At 36.9% G+C, this 11,816-nt stretch overlaps 1 protein-coding gene across 1 annotated transcript in view; it reads right to left on the bottom strand.

Moving 5' to 3' along the window:
- DPYD (dihydropyrimidine dehydrogenase) overlaps positions 1–11,816 on the bottom strand; it is a 308,687-nt gene that overhangs the window by 142,882 nt on the left and 153,989 nt on the right. The window contains exon 13 of the mRNA XM_010006772.1: positions 10,603–10,818. Within this exon, the coding sequence (XP_010005074.1) occupies positions 10,603–10,818 (216 nt within the window). The remainder of the gene's footprint in view (positions 1–10,602; positions 10,819–11,816) is intronic.

The raw sequence follows: 11,816 nt of genomic DNA on the forward strand, positions 1-11,816 counted from the left end.
GGATATTAAGCGTCACTTTGCTCAAGTGACATCAAAATGTTCTTAATAAATAAATACTTACACATACTTTCTTTGGTTTAGTTTATGATACACAAAAGAGCTATTTTTCCTTAGATTTTGCTGATATGTAGCTCGAAATTAGATCTCGGCACAGTGCCAAGACCCAGTCTTGTACTGTGCTCTGCTGATTCTGTGGGAAGCTTATATTTAAGAAAGTTCACATGCCATGTTATTTTACTGAATTACAAATTTAAATCACAGTGAATTGATGCTTTGTTGATCTCTGCACTCTTGTACTGTCCAGTTTCTCACTGTTTAATATTCCTAAATTTCCACTGGCTTTGGGTGAGAAATGGAATCTAGATACTTCCCTAATCATACTGTAGTTATGTGTAGTGCACACACATACAGAGCACCATTATGGCCAGTTCATACTTTGTCACATCTAGGGGTGGACACAATGCCTAATGAGGGTTCAGAATGCCATATATGCTGGTTATGATGGCTGACCAGCATACATATTAGCAGCGATACTTTTTCAAGATCAACACCGTTTCAAGATCAAACAGTTTCCTGGGAAACAGTATCATTTTCTGGCTCCACTACACAGATCACAACACAGTAATTATTGCCGTGGTCAAAATGCAAAGTGTGATGAAGTTCTTTGTATGAGAATTTTGATACTCTCGTTTATCTAAAATCCACATTCTGACTAGAACACAAGAAGAGCACATGCAGCTGCTTTTCTAATGTTACACACTTAAGTCTTATTTTATTTATAACTTCATGTAGCTTTCGGCTAAATTTCTGTTTGCGCCCGCTGCCACGTAGCTGGAGAAGGCTAACAAACCCCTCAGTGCTCACATGACAGCCTTTGTGCAAATGCATCCTTATTCTGTCATCTACTGGCAGCGTGCTTCCCAGTCATGTTCTCTGCCAGTCCTTACCAGTTTGCCAATTACACAAGCTGCTTCCCAGACATCAGACAAAAATTCCACAAGACTGCTGTGCGAGTGTACCCTAATTAACCATCAGCTTAATTAGACAATTTACTGTGTAATTAGCAGGCAATTAGTCAACACCTCTCAGATCTTATTGACTGCTGTGACAGCCTTCCTTAGTCTACACATTCCCATACGCTTCCATGACCATGATCCCAGCCCCATCCTGTACGACAGCAACCCTTGCAAAGGAAGGGAAATCACGTTACATAACAAGGGAAGAGGGAGAAAAATCAATATATAGCCTGTTCATTTATTGAACTGTCTTCTAGCCAAGGCTTTCTTTTTTCTAGCAATAGAAGGTCAGCAACTAACAAAAAAACATCCAGTTATAACATTAGCTTACGTCTTTTTCATTTGCAATATGGTTTACAATTTATTTATTTTTAAAAACTCTTATATTGCACTGAATTATCAGAAAAGAGAGGTAAATAGAAAGTTAGGGAAAAAAAAAAATATTTGTAAACTTACTTACATATTGCAGGTTTAAGTATATGGCCAAGAGCAGCAAAAAGGTCCTGCTGGATGCTTTTGAAAGCTATAGCTAGCATTGTAATTATCTGCTTTACAGTCCAAAATACAACAGGAAAGCCAGAGTAGATTAGCTCTAAAGTATAAAAAGTCAATACTCAATAATACTTCAATGACATGAATGTAATTCAATAGAAATACAAATCCAGAGTTATATACCCTTATAATAAGTGATGTGGGAATGTACTAAAGATTATCATAATAGGTATAATAAAGGAATATTAAAAATGTGTGTTCCTTTTTCTGTAGACCAAAAATTGCATTTTGCAATTAGCTGGGACAAGAGCATTTTGGACAATTCTTAAAGTAATAATTCCAAAGTTCATGGGATAGAAACATGTCTCCTGCTGCAATTAACTTCAGAAAATTTATTCACAAAAATCCTACACTTTCTGATTGAAAGATGGAGTCCCATAATCTCTATTGTAGTAAAATATTTCTATAATTTTCTATATAAGATATTTATGGATTTTCTTATAATTAAAATGTGGAAATGAGAATTTAAACGCTGGCATATGCACGTAACCAAATGGGGAGGCAGGCAAAGTGAATGACTTGACAGAAGGGAAACTTCTCAATTCTATGACAAAATAAATATTCCTTTTTTTTTTTTTCCCCTGAAAGTCTGTGGTTTTCTACTAAAGTGCATCATGACAATTCCAGAAAATAGGGAAGTTTATATAATTTATGCTATGAAAACTCCAAAATGATAAATAGGGCCTTCTGCTGTGATTGTCCTAAGGATTTATTTTTATATAACTGTTAGGAAAATGATATATAAAAATTTTCTATTAAATTATTAAATTTGTTAATGGCACTTAAGAAAGTTGTATGCAGACAGTTGCTTTAAAGAACACAAAATTCTAAAAAGAGTCTGCAACAAATCTGAATTGACAAAAAGTGTGAAAATCCTAAATTTCAGAATGACATTTGGTATTTTCTACATGGAAGCTGCCTTTTTTTTTCCAGAATACCTTTCTGACACAAAATTATTTGACGTATGGCCAAGATTACCAACAACCTTCCGAAGGCATACAAAACAATCACAGAAAATGGTATCTGAATGATATTTTACCCAAGTATCTTATATATAAGCTTTTTAGAATCCTGTTTATTTAGGATGAGATATTCAAACATCTTGAGTACTTCCGATGCAGGTATCACGAGCTGCAGCTACTCAGCAGTTTTGAAAAACCACTCATGTGTGTTCTCTTTGTCTTTCTCCCATTAAAGATTTGTAGATATTTTCAGAAGAATGAGGGAAATAATGCAAAGGAAATAAAGAGCAAAGCAGCTTCTTAAATATAAAAATAAATACTGTTCATATTTTTAGACAACAGTAAAATTTGGATCCATTTGATTTGACTGATTGGCTAATAACTTCACTTTGAACAGAAATAACATCTCTTAAATACTGGTCACTTCCAAACCACCACATATTGTGCTTAGCAGGAACTAACACTCCTACTTTTGACAGCTGTTTTTTTAAAGAAAGGCTTCTGTAGCAAAATACTCAGCATTGCAATCTTTACTCTATTCTGAATTTCACTGGAACTGCTTCCCAGTTATGCCACTATAAGTGCACAATGAGTTTCATTAAAATTTGCAACAGTTTTCAGATTAAAACCTATCCAGAAGCATGGTTTTGAAGTTTTTTTGTATGTAAGCTGTGTAAAACATTCAAACTCAAGGTGAATGAACAAACTTTACACTTTGTATACATTAGTACTTGTTGCTCTACTGTTTTAAACCATTGGTTATAAAAGAAAAATACACGAGAAGAAAGGATTTCAAAATACCATGTAAAAAACAAACAGATGAAATGACAATTGTATAGTTGGGGAACCTGTAAGCCTACCAGTTTTGCACATATATCTAGTTTTACCTTTGATGGCCAGCTTCACGTACAGCTTGGAGGAAGCTGTGTCATTGCTTGCTTAAAGACTCTGTGGAACTTCTGAAATGAGCTCAAGAGGCATAAGACATGAAAGTGACAGCCAAGCTTACTCTGCTCCCCAAAGGTGAAAAAGGAGGAAGGAAAAGAGAAAATATGAGAAGCAACTTCCTGATCCTGTGCTTGTAAAAATCTGTCCTTTAGCACAGATGAGGTTTACTGTCTCAGTACTCACACCCCTGTGTGACAGATCCCTCTTCACCTTCCACTGATGAGTAGTTACATTGTGCTCCCCACCTTGAGGTAAGACTACTTCATGAGAGACTCTGCACTGTAGTTCTCTTTGCAGAAAAAAAATGCAGTATTTCTGCAATTTTTGGTGCTACAGGGAGAGTAAGACTAAACATTTGCCCAGAGGTATAATTTTTATAATGAACTTGCAAAAAGTTTTTCATTTCTAAATCAATGGGACATCAGTGGCCAATCACGGTTCTGCAGCGTGTGGGAACGGTACTGCCGTGGAGCGAGTGCCATCGTGTGAGCACCCCAGGAGCCCCGTCACCCAGGCACTCATGCAGAGCCCCATGGGGGAGGACATGGTCCCATCATCCCCCAGGTTTCCTCTCAGCCAGATGGGCCACTCTGAAGAAATTATGAAATCATGGAAGAAGGCAGTAAAATGAGTGAAAAAAAGGGGAGTCTGGAGTCTCCTTCTCTGGAGTCTTTCAGAATGCCCCTGGATGTGTTCCTTTGTGGCCTGTCCTAGGTGGGCCTGCTTTGACAGGGAGGTTGGATTAGATGATCTTTAGGGGTCCCTTCCAACCCCTAACATTCTATGATTCTATGAATGCAATCACAGAGAGAGAGAGAGAATCAGATGTTAAACCACTGCTTTAACAATGCAGCTAATTATTTATGACATTCAAAGTATTAATTGCCCAAAACAGTCAGACTTATTAATGGTAAAAACAGACTGTTAAAATGGTCCAAACTACCTCACTTGCAAATTCATTAGTATCAAGAAGCACACCTGCAACAATTCAAGGTGTACACGCAAACTTCATCTGTGGTGGGAAGGGACTTGGCTTAGCAATAATGATTTGGTCAGAGCTCTCAATCCTGGACTCTGGCCTCCCTGCTTTCACTGTGTTCAAGCTGTGCTACATCTCCAGATGTGCCAAGGCCCTACAGCCCCAGGGGTATGGACTGAATAGAAAGGATGGTGCAACACAGCCCATTCTAGTTCCTCAGACAGTAATTTGGAAGATATTAAAGTTATTAGCATTTAAAGAGGGCATCCAGGCTTCTTTTTACTAGGTCAGGGATAGGGTACAACTTAGTAGGTATGAGATGTGGCCCTGGAGTTGAATATATCAGAGAAATGCTTTTCCTTGAGGAAAAGGGAGGAAAACGTTTACCTTCCGCTTACTCAGATTCATATAAATATTTCTTCCTTTTTTATAGCCGAGTAACTATTTTCTCTATAAAAATACTCAAGTAAAATACAATGCCATAGCTACATCATTTTTAAAAATAATTACTTTTAAAAAAAAATTCTCTAGAATAGTGTTCTGCCTCTCCTGCCAAAGTTTGCTGATTTTATGCAGTGATCTAAAAATGTAAAAATTGGGAAACAATAAAGCTGGAGTTTCTTATTTAAACTATTTCAGAAAGGCACAAAAAGAACTCATAAGAATATTAATACCAATAATTTAAACATTTGTAAAACAAAAAAAAAAATCAACTCAGAGAGTGCTGGTGTGCTAAGGAATCATGTAAGATGCCTATTTTGAGTTAAAAAAAAAAAAAAAAGGCAGTTGATAGACGTTGTCTGATGTTATTTAGTAGAAAGGCAAACAGTCCTTTTTATATTTGACATTAACAATCTGATCATTTGTCTCCCCAAAGAAAGCCCATACAGCTTTCATAGAGACCACACAATAAAGAATAGTAATATTCCTGTTTACTGAGATATCAGCTGGCATTTCGTTGCAAGTCAATGGTCTATCTTTGCTACAGCATACTAGACCTCAATCTGGCATCTACAAATGTCAAGAGTATAAAAAAATATTATAGGATGGAAATCAAAAGCATGTTCTAAATTCCTAAAAAAAAGAAACAAAGTTCACCTAAACATATTTGCTGCAGAAATCAGTACAATATTCAGCTGTCAATCTTGAAAAACAATGAGGGAGTGATGCTGTCAGTAGGACAGGATAATAACATTTCAAGCAGATGTTCAGGCAGGGCTCTAATTCTCACTGAACTCCCTTGGTAAGCATTTAATTTCTTTATCATATGCAAGCTAGGCAAATTCTACTTCATCAAAACTGTATTGTGAAATATTAATATTTCATATTATAGCAAAACTCCATAGAATAACCTTTGTCATATTAAGAACATCAGAATTTCAAATGTCATGGTTCTGCATTTTAATGCATCTTAAATAGCTTTTTGGCTTGGCACCATAAATTACAACTAGTTTAATCTAAATTACTATGCTGTAATATCACACAAAAATATACATTTTGTAATACAGACTCACTTCTGTGAAATACTAATGTTATGGAAAACAATGCGTCATTGTACCATGATTTTTCTTACCATCCTCAATTATGAGGCGAGGTGCAACAGCACAAATGTAAGAAAGAACTGGTTGGAGCTTGAATATGTAGATTGTAATAACAGCACATAGAAATCTGATATATCCTGAGTAAATTAACTAATTGTCTATCAGCAATGGTTTTGATTTAGAAATGGTTCTGAAAACATATTGCAAAATCACCATCAGTGAATTGTATAAAAATATATTACAACTAGAAAGTTTTCTCCACTATTGTTTAGTTCAGTTTTAATCTAGTTTTAATAGGAGCTTTGTTTTTAAAGTCATGCATGCAATTTGCTCCTTATATAAAGAAAAAAAAATAATTAAAGATTAAAAATAAAGTTACTCTGCACGTTGATTTCTGCTGGTTCTCATAATAAAGGCAACTGTTTCCACATTATTGAAAGTGACAGCATCACAAATCAATGCATGTCACAACAGATAAAGACAGATGTATCTGATTAATCAGAATTAAATTTTAGAAGTGAAGGAGGCATCTAAAAATCAAAGCAAACATTTCTGTTACCCCAGTTGTTTTTTTTCTTCATTCTGAGCAGCCCATACAGTACAGTGAGAGAAGAACAAAGCCTCAATTCAGTTGATAAACCTCCAGTTTCTGCTAGAAACTTCTCATTGTGGTAGTGGATATGGTACAGAGATACGTACACTTCATACAACTTTTGAATTATTATGTTTACACAAACTTTCTGGTTACAGGTTTTAATGCAGATTTTGGGTACTAAATAATACTCTAATAAATAATAATAAATAATAATCTAAGTAAATAAACCAGCTCAGTATTATACTTCTACTAAAAAATTCCCACTCAGTTATTTGTTTAATTAACGCAGTATCTTGCATTTCTATTAATCTAAGCTCTAAAAGAGGTAATAATAGGTATCCGTTTACTTGGGACTCTGATAAGCAACTCCCCTATTTCCTATCCATAGCTTGCCAACAGAATTTACAAATAATACATTGCAGCAGTTATCTGAATAAGACAGAAATACTGTTTGAACCAACAGAAAAATGAGCTATTGATCCTGCAGTCAAATAGGGAAGGCATGAATGTAAGAAAAGGTGTGTGAATGGGCATTTTTATTCTGCTGCCATTTATCTTTCCTAGTGATAGTCCATTCCAACAGCAGATATTCTAATTTCTGCAAGAAATCAAATCTACTTAGTACTAAAGCAGTAGTGTAAAGTTGTTTCATTTGGAAAATAAAATTCTACAAGTAACTAACCCCCTCACAGATACCTACAGACACATACAGGTACACTATAATTAATATTTGCATTGCTTTAATATCCAGTACCTTTTAATTTATTTAGAGTGCAGTATACTTAAAGGCATAAATACTATGAAGGAATTCCAGCTCTCTCTCATGTTAGCGTTTTTTGCTTCAACAACAGTACAGGAGTATGCAAGAACAAACTTTTGCTGCATCACTCAGACTTGAAATCCCCAACCTACAAGGAGAAAATGCTAGACAGGTTTTCACAAAGGTGATTATGCAATGAAGTGTGTGGGTGTTTGAAAAGGGAGTGATCCTGGCACAAAACAGTTAGTGCTATGCTAACTCTCTCTGTGGCAAAATGTGACAATTTCAAGGTGAGGCCAAGACAGATGAGGGTTTGGAAGAGTGGGCGGAGTACATTTTGGTCCAGGGATTTAAATTGCAGCACTGCTACCCAGCAGCTCCCTTTTACAAGCGAGTATGGCCTCTCACGGGCTGCAGGGATCCCTAACCTAGCACTTGAGAAGAGTTTGCTGTGCTTGGTAGGGAAAAGAGAGAAAAGGAGAAGTAGTTCATATGAAATTAATTCTGTATCTTAGGAGAATCACAGCTCTCCAGCCTAAGCCCTTTTTATCTCTGTCCTTGGATCTCTTTCTTCCAAGATTGCTCCTGTTTTTCTCCCCGGTCTTATTCCATCACACAGTAGATAATGCATAGGAAACTGTGTATATGCTTTTCACTAACTATATGTCACTCAGATTTAGCCTGCATCAGTCCCTTCTGCTAAAGTGCCGAAGGATGCCCATGATCAATAGGAAAGTGACTGGTTTTAGTGACTGCACACAGTGGTGAATCCAGCTCTGGAAAGGGACCATTTCTCCTGCTACTAAGCTCCCCATTGCCACACAGACAGTTTATGCTTGGCCTTTATTACTAGTCAGAAGGAAGCCCACAAGTTAAGCTTAACCAGGACAGACAAAAGGAGGAGACAAGAAGGATAAACAAAAAATCCTGCTTGTATCACGTTTAATGAAGGCTGAAGTATAGGAGCTTCAGCTGCCAAAAAACACATCTAGCAAGTTCCTTTCTCCTGGTAGCTGTTCTACTCTTTTAAGAACTGTACTGGCTGGGGAGCAGCTCTGACCCCTCCTGCTGACTCTTCAGGCTTAGGTCAGCAAATCTTTGTTCCCTGTCCTGCTACACAGCTAGTTGTGAGCAGCTGGGCAGGACAGCTTAGTCTGAAATCTTCACTTCCATAGGTACTGCAGGCCAAGAAAGCATTCTGCTCCCTGCTGAGTACTGCACAAGATCTATGTCTACATAATCAGAACCTAAGTTTAAAAAAAACACCAAGTGAGTACATTATGCCAACCTCTATTACTCCAAATTCTCAATCAACTCCTTGCTCTAGCATTAAGTAAACAAGAGCTGTGTAGCACTCCTTGCTGTAACTCATTGAGGTTTTCTTCCCATTTGAAATATTTTTGTAACTATTATAAATAACAGCAATGTTATTTCTGCAGCATCTCACCGCCAAGCATCTCAAATAATGTCACAAATACTAAGGCCTAACACCTGTGGAAACTGCACGACTGGAAAGAATACAATAGCAGAAAAACTAGGCAGTAGTTGGGTGGGACAGTCCTACTGCACACTGCAATGTGATTCAAGAGGTTGGAGACCAGAGGAAGATTACTGCCTGCTACAAGGCTTCAGAAGAAAGCTTAGCAACAATGATCACTGGACTAGAATTCATCCAAAGCATTTTTATGAACTTTTTCTCTTTAAAATAAATACTACCTGCAATATTTTTCATCTTACTGCAATAAATAAATGTATTTTAGAAGCATTTTACAACCATCTAAGTTACTTGCTTTTAGCAATCCTCTCACTTGAAAGATTTCCATCCAAATCACACCTCTAGAGCATGGTACCCAGTAGAACACTTTGCAGTCGCCATCTGAGAAATGACTCAGAGTCTGCTGTTTAGTGGAGTACCAACATCACTTCCCACAACATGCACGTCTTTCCTCCTGAACTCCCACCCAAGTTGGAATTCAGCCAGAGTCTGTTTAGCTCTTGAGATACACAGTAATCAACATGCAGTCTGGCAGGACTGCAAGCATACCAGCAAGAAAACTGATAAATAAATAAATCCCAGTACTTGCTGTAAGTTGCCTTTAGCTTAGGCACTGAATAATTACAGCTGGTGGTATGTTAGACACACATCAGCTGTAAACATTCTTGACTTACATTTATGTCCTAAAAAGCATTTTAACAAGAAACCCTATGAAGTAAATTGGAATCTCCATTTCAATCCACAGGCACACTTACTTCTTGGGCCTACTTCAGGTGTAAGTGACAGCAGAAGCCAGTCTGATGTATTTTACAGTATGTTGTAGTAATACAGTGCTTTGTCCTTAGACTTTCTTCATATTAGAAGGCCATCCTCTCTAGTTAATTCACACAGAGTAATTACCCGTGTAGAGGTGGCAGAGTAACAAAACCACCTTTTCTCTTCTGCTATGGTCTCCATCCGTCAGTACACTTTTACATCCCATCTTTGAACCAAGAATAAAAGCCACTTATTTCCAAATGAATCTCAAAAGCTCTCTTCAGCCCACATTACTGCTGGTTGCTGCTTGACAATGCATTGCCATTATTCACACTGTTACTCAGGCCTATGTCCAAGGATTTACCTTTGATCCTTTCCCACTCTCCATGAGTCAAGCCTACATCCCAGCCCAAATCCTGTTTCTTTTCTCTGCAACTTACTTTTAATTCCGTCCACTTCCACAACAAGGTTTCTGTCACTGCACTATACATTTTCACCACAGCTACTCTTCCCTCCATAGGCTTGTTTTATGTTGCCTCCATCTCTCTCTTCCACTACCCCTCAGCCTCTAGCTTACATCACATTATCACATCACAACTGTAATTTAATTTCAATGGCTTATCTTGGCAGTCCTTGCCACAGCAGCCGCCTTTCCTGAGCTGCTTAAGAAAGCTGTGACTCATCTCCTTTGCATACTGGTCCCTCACATAAAACATTTTTACTACAATATTTTTTTTAAAAAGGACTATTACCCTTTCTAGTTGGCCAATATTAAAAAGGTTGGGGAAAAGGGAAGAACTTAGCAACAAATAAAGCCAGTCACCTTCATACGGTACTGTAGAACCTCCCAGACTAGCTCATTACACCGTGTACCACACCCATCCCCACTATCTTAATGCTAGCTAGATTTAATAATGCCATTCCTAAAATATTAAGATGTTTTTCAAATATAGAAAGAAATTGTTACATTCTAAGTAAACCTTAAAATATTTTCTTACCTTATCCAGGGAGAAGGTTTTAGTGACAGCAAAGCCCCATCCAGCTTCAAAAGCTCTTCGAATCATTGAAGAACTAGTAGTAGGGGTTGCACTGGCAAGGCCAAAAGGATTTGGAAACTTCAGTCCAGCCATTTCTACACTGATGTCTACTAAATCGATAGGAGTATAGAAGAGTGGCAGCTCTGGAACAGTAGAAACTGCAACACCATGTAAGGACTGTAAATAAAACACAACAAACGAAACAAAAATCACATTTTTTTTTCCTGATTATCTTTAATATCATTTATTATAATGCTTATAAGGAAATAATTAATATGTATAATAACCCAACGTTTAAGTGTTCTATGTGTTCAGACTTGCACATGAGCAAACCATTCAAACACTTGCATATGTAACATCCTCAGTTCAAATACCATTTCTGCTGAAATATCATACCATGTTAGAAATAACTAAATTATTATTATTATTAATAATATAACAATAACAATAAAAGTTATTTCACATCCTGTACTGCTAGCCTGGTTCAGTGCAAAGGTTTGTTCAGCCATTCCGAAACAGCCAGTTCTGTTCCCTGCAGCAGTCAGCAGCAGTGAGATTGAAAGAAAACACAACAGGGTATGCAAAGACAGAAACTTTTAGTTTTCTCCCCAGGTGCCAATCTATAAAAAGTGTAGGGACTTGTGAAAAATGAGGAAAGGCATCCATGTGTGGGATCACTCAGTGCTACGTCAATGTATTTTGAACTCCTGCACCTTTTGCCCGTCTTTTAAAGATTTTATCTAGCCTATGCAATAGGATTCATATCAATATATGCAAAACTATTGCTGTGTTAATATTTAATTGTATTAATATGAATACTTTAAGAATGACAAGAACTAGACTCTGATTTGGGATCAAAGAACAACATACACATTATGACTGTGACACCACAGTCACTTATGTTTTCATTTTAAAGACAGCCTTTTCTCTGGAGAATGAGTGAAAAGCTTTCCATGTAAATGTTGCATCTGATACTGTACAAATTGTAGGGAGAACGTATTTTTTCATGTATGGATACTGAACAGCATCCTAAGCAGGCTGTGGTAAGTAGAAATAAAATCTTTGCTAACTCTGCTGGCTGACTCAATACAATCAAGAAATAAAGCAGGAATTTCTAACACAGTCTATGTTCCTAATAATACCCAGCATAAGATCACAGCAGTTGCTTCTATCCT

This window comes from Chaetura pelagica, unplaced genomic scaffold, assembly GCF_000747805.2.
Source record: "Chaetura pelagica isolate M959 unplaced genomic scaffold, ChaPel_1.0 scaffold69, whole genome shotgun sequence".
NCBI lineage: Eukaryota > Metazoa > Chordata > Aves > Apodiformes > Apodidae > Chaetura > Chaetura pelagica.